General features: G+C 48.1%; 1 protein-coding gene across 4 annotated transcripts in view; it reads left to right on the top strand.

Moving 5' to 3' along the window:
• The first annotated feature begins 2042 nt into the window (after window positions 1–2042).
• KCNQ5 (potassium voltage-gated channel subfamily Q member 5) overlaps window positions 2043–18239 on the top strand; it is a 581761-nt gene continuing 565564 nt past the window's right edge. For 2 of the 4 annotated variants that reach the window (XM_033428637.2, XM_049695430.1), the window contains exon 1: window positions 2043–2939. In XM_033428637.2, the coding sequence (XP_033284528.1) occupies window positions 2542–2939 (398 nt within the window). In that variant the 5' untranslated portion in view covers window positions 2043–2541. The remainder of the gene's footprint in view (window positions 2940–18239) is intronic. The other 2 variants (XM_012533108.3, XM_033428636.2) reach the window with 2 other exon arrangements.

Raw genomic sequence — 18239 nt, 5'->3', positions numbered from 1 at the left:
TAGGCTTTGTGGCTGAACCCCTCTTTCCCAAGGTAGCAGGCAGAGTCAGTGAAATACAACCGTATGCTCTTTTGTACATGTTCTATTAAAGATGCGGAACCAGCACTGGGGTGGGGCGGGGAAGAAGGAATACTAAACTGGGAAGCGAGGTTGTTGGGTTCCTAGCAACCCTCACACCAACCACCTGTGAGCGCTTGGTCCGGTCGACTCTGGGGTGTCTGGTCCTTCCCACCTCTAAACCGCTGCCGATGACCACCTTTGATGCTGTTTTAAAGTTTCATGCATTTACTTCATCAACACCACGCCTTCACTAATATCATTGCCGCACCCCCGTCACCCCGCATCCCTGGGAGATCAGGCAACTGGCTCTTTTCCGAGAAACGTGTCCCGCCTTCCCGAACCTTCCTGCCTGCACGGTGGGCCCGGTGCACCCGTGAGATGGAAGGGACCTGACCTTCGTGGTGGGGCGGGGCAAAGTCTGCAAGAAGGAAAACCCGCTTGGTCAAGAGGACATGGTTTTCGTTCTCCTGCCTGCAGAAAAGCCAAGATGTTCGCGTTTAAAGCGTGCACACGACTCCTTTTAGGCCTCTAGGGCTTTGGCCCTGAAAGTCCCCGCGCAGAAACTCCGGGGAGGGGGGTGGTGTGGTGTGTCTAAATATAGCGACGGCCAACTCCCCGCCCTCGGCCGGGTCCTCGCGCGGCTCGGGGATGACAGCCTTCGCTCCAGGATGCGCTCTGCCTCGACCTGAACATCGGGCCACCGGGCGTCCCCCTCGCCCCTCCACGCGCGCGGGTGGGAAGTGAATTAGGGGACCGGAGAGCGACTCCGGGGGCCGGAGCTCAGCAGTCAAGTGGCGCCGCCGCCAGCTGCACGGAGCGCCGCGGGGAAGTGTCCGCCGCCGCCGCCAGGCTTGGGGACAAGGCGGGATGGAAGATGGGTCCCGCCGGCGGCGTGGAGCCGGCGAGAGGGCCGCGCGAGCCTCACAGCGACGACAATAAAAGGAAGGGCAAAGCGTGGAGGTGCCGCGGCTGCCGAAGGCAGACGGGAGCTGCCGTGGGTGTGCGCCCAGAGCGGGGCCGGCAGAGCATCTCCCTCCGAGGGGCGGCGACAGCCGCCACCGGACTCGCGCCTCGACTTTAGGCTTCTGAAAGGGAGAGGCACTTGGACGCACTACCTCGGAAGCGTCTGCTCTGGCTTTGTGGTGGAACCCCAGTTCTTCCTTCAGTTTAACTTGTGATCCTTTCCTTCCTATTTGGGGGGTGGGGGGGAGGGATTCCTCTCTGTTGGAAGAAGTTCCCAAGCCCGGCTTCCTTTCGGCGTCCCCAGCTGACTGCGAGGTTGAGCGGCTTACGGTTTTTGACGCGGGCTCGCTGAAGGCCAGAGGCGCAGCCAGGGACCCCGCGGCCTCCCTCCTCCCCGCGGGCTGGGGGCTTGGGGGCGGCAGGAGATCCAGCCACTCGTCCCTCGCGACGCGTCTCTCACCGCGTAAGTGGCGGCAGACCGGGGTGGGGAGGGGACCCCGCGAAGCCGGTGTCCTGAGGCTCTCCATCCTCCAGGATTTTCCCCCCAACCTCTGGGGCCGCCGCCGCCACTGCCGAGACTCGGCCGTTGTATGACTGTCTCGGACATAAATGAAAATTTCTTGACGGAGGGACCCGGTTTGTCCTCCCCTGCTTCGCGCGGCTGCCAGGCGCAGCTCGGGGCCGCTAGTTCACCGCGGAGGAGCCACTTTGGAGTTTTGACGCCCTCCCCACACTCCACCCCCGGGCTGGGAGGGATGTCCGGCTACTCTGGTCTGATGCCGGGATGGACAGTCACAGCCCGCCAGCCGGAGTGAGCGGCGGGGAGATGCCCGGTGCCCACCTCGCCGGCTCGGCGGCCGTGTCCTGCGGGTCAGCACCCTGAACGCGGGGACCCGAGCGCCCCCGCCCGGAGCCTCGGCCCGCGCGCCCGGGGACTGGCTGGTACCTGGAGGGAAGGGCCGGGCAGTTCCCGCGCACACCCCTCGCGGAAGGACGGCGGGACCAGCCCGCGCGGCGGCGTAGCGGCGGGAGGGAACGGCGCCTGCCTCTCCCGTCCCTCCTCCGGGCACAAGGCAGGCCGCACCTTCCGGACACCTCCAAAGCGCCGGGGAGAACACGCCGAACTCGGCCTCCGGGAGGGGCTTCGGGGCCCGGCCCCCTCTGGCGTGGGGAGCCCGGGGCCGGGCGTGCGCGCGTGGGAGCTCCCGTTCCAGCCCCGGGGGCGCTTCACCCGGAGGGAGTATCCGCCACGGGAACTGAGGGGCCGGAGAAGCCCTCTTGGAGTGACGCCCCCGACACGTCCTGATTACGCATTCGTAGCTATAGGCTGCTCGACCCCGGGACTCCTCCGTCTCGTCCGCGCGCCTTTCCGCCCCCGCTGCTTCCCCTCCCCCGGCGCGCAGGTCGAGGGCCGCCGGGCGCCCCGTCCGCCGCCGCCGCCTCCTCGAAAGCGGCCGGCGCGCATGAGGCCGCGGCCCCCGCCGGCGGCGCCCCCCTCGCGGTGCCCGCGGTGATGCCATGCCCCGCCAGCACGCGGGCGGAGAGGAGGGCGGCGCCGCCGGGCTCTGGGTGAGGAGCGGTGCGGCGGCAGCGGCGGCGGCGGGCTGGGGGCGCGCGGGCTGCGGCATGAAGGATGTGGAGTCGGGCCGGGCCAGGGCGCTGCTGAACTCGGCGGCCGCCGGGGGCGACGGGCTGCTGCTGCTGGGCACCCGCGCGGCCGCGCTGGGCGGCGGCGGCGGCCTGCGGGAGAGCCGGCGGGGCAAGCAGGGCGCCCGGATGAGCCTGCTGGGGAAGCCGCTCTCCTACAGCAGCGGCCAGAGCTGCCGGCGTAACGTCAAGTACCGGCGGCTGCAGAACTACCTGTACAACGTGCTGGAGAGACCCCGCGGCTGGGCGTTCGTCTACCACGCTTTCGTGTGAGTACCCGCGCCCCCCGCCACCGCGGCGGCGGGGGCCCTCTTGCCTGGTCCCCCGGACGCCCGGCGCAGACGCCCTGGCCGGGCGCGCGCATGCACACACACACACACACACACACGTACACACGCGCACACACACTCGCGTGCGCACACGTGGTAGCTTTTATTTCTTTGCACGTGTTTAGGGTCTTCCTCCTAGAGCCTGCCAGCTCCCTGAGCCCCACCTCTCTCGCCTCTGCGGACTGAGCCTTCCCGTCGGCGCTCCTGCTGAGCCACCCGGCCGCTCTGGGCGCCCGGGGGTAGAGCCGGGCAGGCGCGGGACCCCGGCTGCGCGGATAATTGGGAGAGATTAGGTCCCGAGATACGTCCACTCCAACCGTGGGGGGCGCCCGGGAGCTGGGCAAGGCTCAGGGAGGCGGAGCGCCCGCGTGAGGCTCGGGAGAGTGTGTTGGAAAGGTTAGGAGGTGATGGCGGGGTAGAGGCGGCGGGGAGAGGAGAGACGCAGGCCCGGGTCCTGGTCCCCGGGGCGGAGCTGGGGTGGGGGGGCTGCCGCTTGCGGCGGGGTGGTGGTGGGGAACAGCAGCTAGGTTTCCAGCGCGCCCGGAAACACGCCTCGCAGCTACCTCAACCGCCACTAACGGAAAGTCTGTCAGTGCACGTAGTGCTTCCTGCAACAGTGGTGGCCGAGGCCCAGAGGGGGCGAGCAGGGCCGGGCGAGGGGATGCTTCGCTCGGGCGTAGTAGCCGAGGCTGGCGGGGAGCCCGGCGCGCAGGGGCGCGGGCCGAGGTGCAGGGCCGGCGCGCCGCCCGGGACGGGCTCAGGCAGTGGGTGAAGCAGGCAGTGGTGGCTTGGAGTCAGAGCGTGTGTGTTAAGGCTTCATCATCTAGCAGAGGATGCTTAATGAGAAAATGATTGGAAGCAAATGTTTATTTTTCCCTTAGGCATTTGAAATCTTTCAGTGCGTTTGAAGTTTACTACTATTTTTCCCACAATGACCATTCATTCAGTCTCCTGTTAGACTTAGGTTTATGTGGACATTTTAAGGTAGTTTTTATGCCGTTACGCCATCATCTTTTCTTCTTTTTCTCCTCTCTTTTTAGTTCCCCTTTTTTGCTTTTTTATATTAAAATGAAATATAAAGACAGCAGCCATAGGAGGCCAGTAGAGAAAGTTTAAGGCACTCACTGACAGGTTCCTTGTTTCCTAGTGAAAAGATTTGCAACACGTGAATTAGGTATCTTTTAGAAATGAGGCGTGTCATCCAAACATAGCTCTCACCTGGGATGGAGGATTGGCTCCAGAAACATTTTTTGAAATAACATGGATGAAGTGGCTGGTTTGGTAAATAGGTGAGCCTGGAATTTGACCACGTAGGAGTCAGGAAATTGGTGGAGTCTACAATCTGTGTGACTCTGGTGTCTGGAAAATTTTACAGCCCCAGATTGATGTGAACTTGTAGCATGAGGTGGAATATTCCAGCCAACTTTCCATCTTACAGTGTACACAAGGAGGACGTTGTGTAGCATCATTATTACATCAAAAGGTATAATGTGTGTAAGATTCACGTTGCCTTAGATGTGGTTATTGCAGTAAATGCTAGACTTAGAGAAACGCTACTGATACTTTTCACGTTCATGCCCTCTGAGTTGATATATAATGAATCCTATTATCTAATGAGCCTGAAAAATTATTTTGACCTGTCAGGATCCACTAAAACATTTAGCAATATGATTTGTGCTCAATTTGGCAGCAGAATATATACTGGATGGAAATTGGTTTTTTGTTTTTTTACACAAGAGTTTGCTCAGAACATTCATAGCTTTGATTTTACAATACGATGCTATTTAGCGGACTTTAATTTTTGGTAATTTATGTATTGTATATTGAGAAAGGGTGAGAGACAACTTTGGTTGGTGTTGTGCTTTGTATCTCCTAAGTGTTGCCCTTGAACATGAATGAGGACTTCTTGTAATGCAACGTTCTCTTTTCAATATGTTGGGGTCTAATAGGTTTTTCTGGCCTTACAGAATCTTAAATTTTTGACAAATCATTTTTGAAGAGGTTCAAGTTGGAATAATTCTCTACTCACCGGGCTTTATTGGTCAATCATTGTCTTTAGTGGTGGATACAAAATAAATTATGTGCTTGTCAATGCCACGTGCTGCTGTGAAGTTTTGCGTTACTGATTTCTAGAGCCTGAAACTGTAATGCTTGAGCGATCCGGTAGGGGTGCTAGACCCACATTAGCACAAAGACAGGAGCATCGGCACAACTACAGCTGATGCAGTAGCGGGGGACAGGCCATCTTTGGCAATTGCTACTTATGATTTTAAATAAGCTTTAGAGTAGCTGGATTTCACACGTTAAATTAATAAAGGAAAGTTACTTTGAGCTGTAAGTCTAACAAGACCATTAATAATAAAGGAAGTTATAAGAAAACCGTTTCTAAAAAAGTGTAACTAATTCTTTGCCAGCCTGGGAATCCCCAAATCTTACTTTAATAACAGGTTTTGTAGCACATTAAGGCTCTTGCCAAGAACAAGTGCACTGTGATTAATGAGGTACTTCAGGGACGGATTTACTTGGTCGACCCATGTTTCCTTGCCAAGAAGCAAGAAAAGTATGTTTAAAGTTATGTTTCAGGTGACGAAACATTTCTGTTAAATATGCAAACCCCATGATTATAATGGTATTTTAATGGTATACAATGTGGTTTCAAGTGTTTGTGTCCCAGCCCACTGATGAGATGGCTGGCAAGAACAAGAGATGGCCTGCTGCAAATCCTTTCTTCCAATCTTTATAAATCGGTGGAAATTAGGAGAGTCTGTTCTCTTCCCGTTCTTTAGGATGTTCCCTGTTTTCAGCTGTCCTTCAGTTTAACGGAGGAGCTATTCACATATGAGGTGACATACTTCTTTGAATGTTGTTTGTCCATTTTTAATCCCTCATCTTTTTCGGGAAAAGTGTAGAGTAAATGGTGGTAATAGAAAAACACACGATGGGCTCCATATATAAATTCGCGCCGACGGAACAAATGTGTTTCCGAGAAACAGCAAAGGCAACAGTGTGGCCGACACACGTAACTCGCCACTGTGTCCGGTGCATCTCTGCCAGGCATAATGCCATGGAGCAGAATGTATATATGTTTTAAAGTAGAAGAAATCCTCCAGTCATCCAGGTTAGCAGCCCGGCAGTCATCCTCGATCCCTTCATTTTTCTCAGACTCGCTCCCGCTGTCCACCCAAATGATCGTTGAAGTCTGTGTGTTCACGGTATAAATATTTTTCAAATCCATTCCCTTCTCTCCTTTGCTACTGCTACCCTCCCTCTCTGCTTCTCCATCCATCCCCACTGGATTATTTATAATGGTCTCCGGCTTCTGTTCTCAGCCTTCCAGCTCTTTGCTCTGACACCACAGTGTTTTTCCCCAAATGCACATCTTATCATATCCCCTTGCCTCTAATCTTTCCATGACTCTCTACCATCTACTCATCTGTTCACTCATCCATCCATCTGCAAACATGTGAGTGTTCACGTGTGCTAATTCCCAAATTCATAAGGCGAAGGCCTCCACTCTCAAGAGGGGAAAAGACTCCAATGCAAGCCTGTGAACAGGACTGAAACACTGCTGTTATAGACGTGAGTACAGAGTCATGTGGGAAAAGAGAAGGAAGTGGAGGTGAGAGCACAAACGTCGGCACCGGCTTTCGAGAGGAAGAGAGGTATGAGCTGAGCTTTGACAAATGACTAAATTTTCAAGTGTAAAAGCAAGGAGGGGATGAGCAATGTTGGTGGAGAAAATAGCTTAGGTAAAGACGTGGCACTGGAATCAACATGGTAATTCTGGGTACTGTGAGTATCTGCAGGATGAGCACGACCTCAGGAAAAGAGGGTAGAGCAAAAGGCACATGTGCCTGACCTTGGGTGGCTTCAGACGCCGGCCATGGAATCTAGTCTTTATCCTGTAGCTGGTACTGGTCAGTGAATGGTGTTAATCAAGAGGGATGATGTCATCAGACGCGTATTTTGGGAAGACGTGTCTTTCCTTAGTTCGGTGAATGGATTGAAGGGTGCCAGATGGGACCAGCGTGGCCTGTGAGGAGATGACAGCAACTGTCCAAGTTTTCCACTCCTTCTTGTATTCTTTTATCCATAAATTCGTGCCACGATGTCTGTCGACTGTCTCCTTTGTGCCATGGACTGTTCTGGAAAGGTGAGAGACGATTGCCTGAGGAGCTTAGGCAGTAACCGTAGGGACGAGACGGAGGGATTTAATTAGAGAGCAGTTACGTAGGTACCATGTAGATTGTTTTCACCAGTCCCACGTGCGGTGTGAGAGAGACGACCCTGAGCTGGGTGATTTGGGGAATGGAAGTACCATTCACTAACATACGGCACAAAGGGCGAGTGGCATGCTTTCAGGGAACATAATGAGTTCCGACTTGCACTTGTTCAGTTTGAAACGTTTGTCAGATGTTCAGGGAGAGATCGTAAGTGGTAAACACACAGTAGTGAACCAGGTACGCACGGTCTCTCTCCATCGGGTCTTGGATCAGCAGCTGGAACCATGTCTGTCGCAAAGAGAGCAAAAATAAATAAAATGTATCTCAAAGAATGACTGCCTTTACAGATCGAGAGCAAAATCTAGATGTCTCGATTAGAGATTCAGATTTGGAGGCTGCCAGCAGTTTTGTGCTGCTGAAAGCAATGAGTGGGACAAGTGAGGTAGCCCAGAGGTGCAGGGTGGGGTGAGAACGTGGCAGAGGACAGAGTGGGGACGCAGCTCTGTAAGAGATCACAGAAGGACCTGGGAAACCTCGACAGTGACCACAAGGCCACAGGGAAAAGCCAGGAGGCCTTCTCTTTATAAAAGCGAAGGCAGGAAGACGTGTGCAGGAAGGAGCTGCCGTCGGCATTTCCGGTGCTGCAGAAAGAACTAGAAGAGGTGTGTTAGGATGTCATTGGTTGGTGACGAAGGAGGTTCCCTGATGGCCTTTGTCAAAGCAGCAGCAGTGGGATGGTGTCATGACTGGGATTTAAGTGGGTTGAGGATGGCTGAGAGCTGGGACGGAGGGGACAGGAGTGTAGATTAACTCCAGATTCCTTGGACCGGCTCAAAAGACCCCACGTGACGTGGCCTCTGCCATGTTTCCTGTCTCATCTCTAATACACTCCTGAGCCCCAGCCTTGCTGAGCCCCCCCATCCTGTATCTGCCACCGGACACAGTATTTGCACATGCTCTTCTCTGGGGCTTGTCCCACCCCTTGCATTCTAGCTGCACAACTCCTACTGTCTCTTCAAAACACAATTCAAGGGTCGCCTCCTCTTGGGCACATCTCCCGCTGCCAGGATAATTTAGGTGCCTCTCATGTCAGCTCCCATGGGCCTCCGGGAACGACATTACCCTGGTGCTTGCCCCGCCTTACGGTCCTCGTGAGCCACTTGGTCTGTCTCTCCCACAGGAGGGTGAACTTCCTGTACAGAAATCCTCCTATTCATCTCTGAATCCCAAGCGCCTAGCAAGGTGCCCTGTATGGAGCAGACCCTCCGTACATGCCTGCTGCACGAGTAGGTAAATCGTTTTCCTTGGAAACCTTCCATACAGGAGTTGCAGAGTGAAGCAAAGCTGAAGGAATTACCAAGTCTTTTTGATTTGCTTAGAAGTAAGATACTGATGATTCATTTAGAAGAGGAGGGTATGGGCCCAGAAGCAGGAGATCTTTGCTTCCAACTTGCCCACTAATCCGCTTTGTGACTTGGAATAAGTTACTTCCCCCTCCTGGGTCTCCAAATCTTATCTGTGAAACAGGCACAGAGGTGTTTGTGATGCAGCCACAGTGATGGAGGCTAATGTGGAGGGTCTGAAATGTAATCAGAAGGGGAAGGAGTATTTGTAATTAGTGACCTGATCTCTTAATCCTTTCCCTTCCTCCGCCCCGAGCTGCAGGCCCACCTCCTAATTGTTCGCGTTAACTCCAAACTCCTGGGGGGGGGGGGTCAGTGGCCCACACATTAGCCAAGGGGGTCTTTCTAAGGAGTTAACCAGAGCACGGCACTCCCCTGTTGGACGAAGGATCTGCTGATCGCCGTCTCTACCCAGCTTCCTAGGGGCAGGGGCTGTCGTCTGGTTCTCTGCTGTATCACCAGCACCCAGCCCAGGGTCTGGCGTGTAGAAGATGTGCCATGCGTGCAAACTGATTCACACCCCTCATCCCCCAAAATACACTGCTGGTTTCCTGGTGGAAGATGGAATGTGACCCTCTTGGCCATTTCCTGTGTCAGGACTCAAACAGATGTGATGACCAACCTTATTATTTACATATATATTCTGTTTGGAGCTAAATCTCTGTCTATAGAAAGTGATGTCTGCATTTTATTTTCACTCCTTCAAAACCAATGATTTCCCTTAAATACAGACAGGCCTACAAATTATACTGCTTTTTGCCCTGCTAATCTAGGAACATAAAATGCTCCATATAAAACGCTCAAATCAATCTGTTTTCAGAAATTGAAGCAATGCTGTAGTATTTGAGGATCATATTCCAATTAGAAATGTTGAAAGTGTTAAAATCTTAGCACTGGGAACATTACGGCCTAAGAGAAATGACACATAAGAAAAAGATATTTCAAAATGGCACGAAGTCTTGATACAAGAACCACTATAAACAAGGAAGGTAGCCAGCCGTCTTTTGATAATAGCTTGTGAAGAAGAGGTGTCCGTTTTAATTTTTAATTGCAAATGGCTATTTTGGCGACTGAGAGCACCAGCAGAGCGAGTCTTCGCCCAGCCCACTGCTGTGAAAGTGCTTGAAATGGCCCAATTGCTGGGCCGCCATAGCTTCTAGTTGTGTTTAATGACGGGTAGGTGTTTTCACTTCGATTTCCTTTTCCTTCAACCATTTCAAGGATGCTATTTGAAGTTTTATTTGGTTTCAACCTGGTAGACAGATTGGCTACACGACTGCATTGTTTCATAATTTTTAAAATTCTTTGATGGCTCTCAGAGTTTTAGGTGATCCTTTTGACACTTTGTTATCAGTCTGTGGAAGTAGTGAGTTTCCGAAATGTTGCTGAGGTCATCTATTGATAAACTGAAAAATACTTTGTGCTTTTTCCATTTTATATATCTGTATTTCTCTCTCTATATATGCACACATGTATTCCATACATACTGTGTCCTAGCACAGAACTTGTTAGTGCAAATATTTATGTTTACCTTATTTTTGCTCCTCTAAAAGTAAATAAGACATTTGACTAGAATGCAATTGAAAATAAAAAGATCATATGGAGATTATGTCATAACTTGAAAGATATTTAAATTTAACTGTGTATGAAGAAAACACTTTTGACAAACTTACTCATAGTCTTTGTTGCTTCCATTTATAGTACCTGTGAGGTAATTCTAGAAACTCAGTTCCATCTTCAGTCAGTGGCAGGATCATCTTTTATAATTATCATGTTATAATTTCTCTCTTTTTTTTTAACAATTCAGATGAATACTTGACAGTCCTTGTGTGTACCACTGAATGTTCTAGGTGCTGGTGGTGCAAAATGGGGAACCATGCTGGACCATGACCTCAGGGAAAGGGCAATATGATTAGATTCGGATTCAGTTATCAACTTTACTGATTTCGTGACTATGAGCAAGTTGCTTCCAATACCATCAACTTAACCTGTAAAACAGGAACAATAATATTACATCAGTGTATTGCGATATTTTATATGTATCTAATATATATGCTTATAATCCCAGTGAGCACATGGTCATTATTGAAACAGGAGAGAAATACAGAGGCAATGTGATGGAGGGAGGGACTGCTCTGTCCAGGTCCAGGATACTCTCCTGTAGGTGCTGGGCAGTGTTTGAATTTGGTGGGTTTAGGCAGGTGGTAATGTCATTGAATTTACATTGTAGATTGTCCAGTCTGCCAGCTTTAGGAATGATGGCTTAAAGGGGACAAAGGAGGCGGGAGATCCATTTCAAAACTGTGATTTCAACTGAGGCAAGAAATAATTAGGACTTGGACGGGGGGCAGTGGTAGCAAAGATGGAGAAGAAAATATGGCCCTGGTGGTGCAGTGGTTAAGAATCCGCCTGCCAATGCAGGGGACATGGGGTCGAGCCCTGGTCTGGGAAGATCCCACATGCCGCGGAGCAACTAAGCCCGTGCGCCACAACTACTGAGCCTGCGCTCTGGAGCCCGTGAGCCACAACTACTGAAGCCCCGGCGCCTAGAGCCCATGCTCTGCAACAAGAGAAGCCCGCGCACCACAACAAAGAGTAGCCCCCGCTCGCCGCAACTAGAGGAAGCCCATGTGCAGCAACGAAGACCCAACACAGCCAAAAATGAATAAATTAAATAAATAAATTTAAAAAAAGAGAAAATATGGTGATAGAGTTGCAATGTATTAGAGGGGTCAATGTGGAAGATGAAGCAGAAGGATGGATTTGCTGTTTCCTGGTTCCTGGTTTGGGTGGTGGGCTATGTAGTGGGGGCCATTAAAGGAGATTGAGAATACAGGGGGGACAGCAGGCTGCAGGGGATGTTGGGGTGATAGATGAGCTTAGTCTGAAGATGCTGAGCCTTCGGTAACTGTGGGCTCCTCGCTATACACGTCTGGCAGTTGTGGATGAAGGTTTAAGAGACACGGAGGTACCGACAGTGCTTAAAATCACAAGGAGCCTGTGTAAAAGAGAGAGGGATGGAAACCTGGAGAATACTGACACGTAAGGGTGAGCAGAGAAAGGGGAATAAAATGGAGCAGACAGCGAGCTGGAAGGAAACACTGGACAGAAGGATGGCCAGGAGGTCGTGGAAACCAAGGGTACTGAGAGAGTTTCAAGAAATAGTCCACTGTGAAATATAGGCAGTGGTTACCACTGGATCTGACGGCAGCATGGGAGGCGGCAGTGAAGGAAGCGCTTAGGGCAGAAGCCAGGATGCTGTTCGCTGGGAAATGAATCGGAAGTGACGGGAGGAATCGGTGCGCGTGAGCCCTGTATTCAGTTAGTTTAGCGGGAATATTAACAAGAGAAACTGAACTCTAGCTTGAAGGAAACACAAGACTAAAGGGCAGAACAAGGGAGGGGAACTGGTAGGAAAGATTATTTATCATCAACGGTAGTCATTTTAATTATTGATTATATGCTGGACGTTGTTCTTAATGCCTTACACACGCTCAGTCTTTTAATCTCAGAACAGCCCTAAGAGGTGCTATTTAGGATCATCATCTCCTGTGGACAGACCAGGATGCTGAGGCAGGGTGAGGGTCAGTGATCTGGCCATGGTCAGCCAGCCACCGACTTAATGGCAGAACAGGGCTTTGAACCGGGCAGGTTGGCTGGCAGCCCGCGTTCTTAACCACTGTAATCACCACTATTGTGGATGATGCCTGTGGGCCCAGGGCCCCTCCTATTACATGGATGGCATCATTTAAAAACGGCTTTGGGGGTGTGGGGTGGGATGAATTGGGAGATTGGAATTGCCGTATATACACTTGATACTATGTTTAAAATAGATAACTAATAAGAAACTATGGAATTGACGTATATACACTATTGATACTATGTATAAAATAGATAACTAATAAGAAACTACTATACAGCACAGGGAACTCTACTCAGTGCTCTGTGGTGACCTAAATGGGAAGGAAATCCAAAAAAGAGGAGATATATGTGTATGTACAGCTGATTCACTTTGTTGTACAGCAGAAACAAACACAACATTGTAAAGCAACTGTACGCCAATAAAAGTTAATTTAAAAACATAAATAAAAATTTTAAAATGCTTTAGGGTGTGGTATAGCTCTTAGCAAAATAGCATATGCACAATAAATATTGTTGAAAAAAATGAATGATGGTTAAAACCCCTTATAACTTAGTATCAGAGAATTACATGTAACTTAACAGTGTTAAGTACTATTAACAGTTTCTGTCTCCAAATTCTAACCAGCTCAAGTTTTAATTTTTCCATAAAGTTTCTCTTGATAGCTCTGGGTTATTTCCTTACTTTTATTTACCTCACAGAGCTTTTATTATTTGGACCATGTATTTTAGCCCTTAATTACATTCTTGCATTGCTTTCTAATTGGATCGTTTAACTAATTCTTCAAAAATAATTTGTGTCTAAAGAAACCAAAGCACCCTTTTTATTTGTATCTCCTATGGCATCAAGCCCAGATTTTTATCCTTTGTTTTTAATCAAAATTTACCTAGTCTATCGCTACCAGGGGGACTATTTGAATGCTATAACTTTTTAATTTTTTTCAAACAGGAATTTCCTTAAGTTCTACTCGTTTAAATTGTGGAGCAACTTATATTGAGGACCCAAATTGCTATAATAACTTCTTAATAGCATTGCCTATAAACATTAAATTTTGAATTTATACTTTCACTGCAGAATGCCTAAGATTCATTTAAAATAGTAGCAGTTGCTTCATTTATGTTTCACAATGGCTGAATGTACCATAGAACCATTTGCTCCAAACTGATTTTACCGGATTTTCTTTCTTTAAACTAATAGAATACTCATGTTTTCTTCACACTAATATAAATATCTTCCATTTAGTCTCCATGCTTCCTTCTCTCCTCCCCCATACACATTTTTCCTGGATGTTTCTTCCTTACTTTCTCTCAATTGTCCCATCATCTTTCCCCCTAACTAAACTATTCCTAGTTTTTTTTTCCTTCCTCTCTGGGCATGTATATTTCTGAAATGAGTTTTCTCTTTATTTCTTTTTACCAGGTTGTGTAATTTGATTTCTCTTCCTCTTAAAGCTGTCTGCTCTTAATCAGGAGATGGGCTGACCCTGTAATTGCTTACAGGCTGCAAGAGTGTCCTGCATCAGCAGACCGGGCCACCTAATGTACACATTGCTCTGCAGTAATTCACTGAGGCCTCCAGAAAGATGCGGGGGTTAGAGAACCCTACTTTTCTGGGAGTTGTAGTTAGGCTCAGGTTTCTTAGGAAAAAAGAGAGTGAAGCCTTACAATTTCTCTGATGCTTTCTAATATCTACCTATTATTTCTGAAATCTGGGAGTACTCAGATATTCTGTGAATAACTTTTAAAAGATCATACTTTCCATTTTGGAAGTTGACTACTCTATATAGCTGAGAAAGAAATTATTTTTATTCCCGATGGAATTATTGTAGAAAAAAGCACAGTAGAGAAGTCAATATGTCTGTCGCGTAGAGTTAAACAGCAGGTAACTTAAAGTCGTTCATCGCATGTCCATCAATAGATGGATGAAGGAGATGTGATACAAATATACGATGGAATATTACTCAGCCATAAAAAGAACGAAATCTTGCCAGTTGTGACAACAAGGATGGACCTTGAGGACATTGTGTTGAGTGAAATAAGTCAGACAGAGAAAGACAAACACCACACGATCTCACTTATATGTGGGATCTAAGAAGCAAAACAAGTGAACAAACAAAACAAACTAGAAACAGAGTTATAGATACAGAGAGCAAACTGGTGGTTGCCAGAGGGAGCAGGGGGTTGGGTAAAATAGATGAGGGGGGGTTAAAAGGGCACAAACCTTCAGTTATAAAATAAATCAGTCACAGGAATGTAATGTATGGGATAGAGAATATAGTCAATATATAGTCTATAACATGGTAATAATTCTGTCTGGTGACGGTTTCTAGACTCATCATGGTGCTTATTTCGTAATGTATTTGATTGTCAAATCGCCCTGCTGTACACCTGAAACTAACATAATATTGGATGTCAACTATACTTCCATAAAAAAATATTTATCATGTAGACTGTTTACAGTCGTTAGCAGATTCTTTTCTCAGTGAGCCAGGAAATAGATCTATAATTCGGCAACAGAGAGCTGCAGTTCTCCTGTTTAATTGGAGGTTAAAGCATGGACTCAAACTGCAAGCTGTCAGGGGAGTGCATAGGAGAGAGAAAACCACCTGTATTTTTTCCTAGTTGGAAATTTTTCCAAAGCATAGGCTTTGGGAAAGCTATTCCCACAATCTTTTATGGAATAGGTACCAAGTTTAGGGCTCCCTTTTCTCTAAACCTGTTTCCCCTCATACCTGAACAAATCTGGATGGGATTGAGAATCTGGATGGGATTGAGAATTTGGGTTCTTCTCCCATGTTTGGGTCATCGAATACATTTCTCAGCTTTCTGAGTTGTACAGTTAAGACATAATTCTTCACTGTTTGTTCAATAACGTGACCTCATGCTATGTATAAGGACCTGAACTACACCAGAACTACAGAAACTGAACGGAAATAAGACAGCCTATTCCTTCAAGGAATTTTTACTCCAGAAGGGTATGAGTTTACTGTTTACTGAGTTACAAAAAACACCTCTCTGAGTTGACAGGATGAAAGCAAAGGTTGGCCTTTCTCCAGAGACATTTAGCTACTGCTCCTATTAAAGGGATTTTCAGGGTAAAGTCTGATTACCGTACAGAGAACTGCTGACTGTCAGCTCTCTTGACCCCTTGGGAAACATGGAAGCTGGGTGCCCAGCTGCCCATGCAGGTGGGCATTCAGTTCAGTGCCTCCCACACAGAGACCAAACCCAGGAGTTCCCACTGATCACAGTAATTTCCAAAGAGCAGTAATTAAACTAGTTAAACTAAATGTTCTAGTTAATACAACATTCTGAGTATGTTTAATTTGCTCTCAATTGTGTTTAAAAATAGAAAAGAAACCAGTGCTGCTTCATAGTACTTTGTTTGAGGATGTTATTTTTTTTCTCCCCAAAATGACTTACAAAAAATAATGCAAACCAAAAGTTTTTTTTTTTTTTAAATCAAATGAAATGCCTGTTTATCTTCAGTATATATGCTAAATTTATACTCTTGTTAACTTTATTTTAGTACATGGGGGAAGATATTACCATGGGGCCTGGAATTCATTCATTATTTCATTCATTCACTATTTGAGTGCCCACCTCATGTCATGTCCTTGGAACCCTTTGGAAACACTCTTTCCCATTTGATCGACTTTCTCCAGGCATGTGGGAAATGGCTCTTTTTCTTCAACCAGAGAGTGGCTCTTCAGAGTGAAGATAAAGCCATTGAGTGTAAGAATGTGTGTTCACTGCAGTCCTAAGGGTGCACTTGGCTATCTCCTTAAGACTACAGCCTAACCTTCAGATGTATTTCTGAACTAGATGGGCAGTCAGGTGACAGAATTACACGGTGACATTAAACTGGTTTTAAATTGACCGGAGCCAGATTATTAGATCCTCTAGTTCTGCTCTGCTCCATCAAATGGAAAAGGCGAGGAAGTTGGATTCAATACAAATGACTTTGGGGGAACTCATTTATAACCTTCAAGATAAGATCACGTGGACCTTGACATCTGGAAGAAATGACAGTCACTCTGTTTAGGGGCAACATTATCTCCAAGCTTGAACATTCACATTGGCACCCAAGTTTTTTTCTGTAGAAGAAAATCAGATAAGTCCTTTAGATTCAGATCCACCAAAGAATAAATAGAAAGAGATGGTTGACAGTCAGCACAAAGGAACCAGCTAGGCACTGAGATGGCCCTGCAGACCTTCCAAAGGTAGGACAGGAGACACACGAGGAAAGGAAAAAGTAGGCAGGTCACATTTATGCCAATGGTGTTAACTTCTGCACGGTCACTCGGGCCACCAGTTTGGTGGGACCACGTTTCAGTTATTCTGTCTCTCAGTGGAAGGGACCGTAGTCAATCCACTGAAAGTGGAAGTTATCTTTAGCAGGAAAGATTCCCTTACATGGATCCAGAGCTTTTCCTCTAATGTTGGACCTGATGAGTTACTTTACAAATGACTGTTCCCAAACTAGATGGGTCATGCTGTGGAGAGCTGTTTTTCAGAGCTCGTGGGTATGGAGTTTTATTCCAGGCTTTGGGGCAGGAAGTGGATAATACAGATAAATTTATAGGTGGCACCAAAGGAAGTGGCTTAGACAACCATAAACAAGAATAGTTAAGAAACTATCACATTGTGCCGGAGAAAACAGAATACTCATCTAATTCAAGGGTAGGTACCACAATTCACAATTGTCATTAATGAGGGAGCATTCTTTTTTCCTCCAACAAAGGTGAAAGGCAATTACCCGAATTTTTTTCTGTTTGTCATTGGTCCAAAGTCCCTTTCCATGTTGCAGCCTTAATATAGATTTCCAAAGCGCGTGACAATACACTGGAGAGACCTAGTCACGTTAAATCTATCGTGTGTGTGTTTTTCATACTTGCTCGCAGAGCCGCATATGAAGCTGGTGGTTACGCCAGAGTTAGTGTCTGGGGGGTGGGGTGCAGGGGGGTGCAGCGACACAGCACCATGAGGGCCTGGCCTGGAGCATCAGCCATGGGACGGTGAAGGAGGGGAGGACAGCAGAGAGTTCAGAGGGAGAACCAGAGTTCCTAGCCTTGGATCGGCGTTTGATAGACAGAGAGATGAAAGAATCAGAGTTTTCATGGTTTCAAGCAAATGTGACTGTGACTAAGCAAAGATGCCCAATTCTGTTTTAGGGAGAGACGAGATGCACAGGTGAGCATATAACCTATTTGAGCTTTGGGAGAGGGAGGAGAGGGTCATTAGTTAGTGATGTAGAGGTGCTGGTGACAAAAAACCTGTTGGAGAAGAATGTAGGGAGAGAGGTTTAGGGAATACTGGCATTTGGGGAGAAAAGAGGAGAAAAGGGGCTTGTGAAAGAGACAGAGAAGGACTCGATACAGGGTAACACAGCATCCACAGGGGGACCAAATCTCAAAGAAGGAGTGCAATGGGCTGAGAGTATTATAAAGAAAAGAAATGAAGCTCTGAACATTGGGGTGTATATGTCTTGTCTTTTTTCCCTCCTTTTTTTTCAAATTAATTAATTAATTAACGTATTTATTTTTGGCTGCGTTGGGTCTTCGTTGCTGCGCGCGGGCTTTCTCTAGTTGCAGCGAGCAGGGGCTACTCTTTGTTGCGGTGCGCGGGCTTCTCATTGCGGTGGCTTCTCTTGTTGTGGAACATGGACTGTAGATGCGTGGGCTTCAGTAGTTGTGGCACGCGGGCTCAGTAGTTGTGGTTCGCGGGCTCTAGAGCGCAGGCTTAGTAGTTGTGGTGCACGGGCTTAGTTGCTCCTTGGCATGTGGGATCTTCCCGGACCAGGGCTCGAACCCGTGTACCCTACACTGGCAGGCGGATTCTTAACCACCACGCCACCAGGGAAGCCCCGTATATGTCTTTTCTAATTAGTGATTTCCTTTCCTTTGGATATACGCCCAGGAGTGGAATTGCTGGATCATATGGTAGCTCTATTTTTAGTTTTTTGAGGACCCTCC

The sequence above is a fragment of the Orcinus orca genome, chromosome 12, assembly GCF_937001465.1.
Source record: "Orcinus orca chromosome 12, mOrcOrc1.1, whole genome shotgun sequence".
Lineage (NCBI taxonomy): Eukaryota > Metazoa > Chordata > Mammalia > Artiodactyla > Delphinidae > Orcinus > Orcinus orca.
The sequence above is the reverse complement of the archived record's forward strand: the minus strand, read 5'-3'. Positions and strand labels throughout refer to the sequence as shown.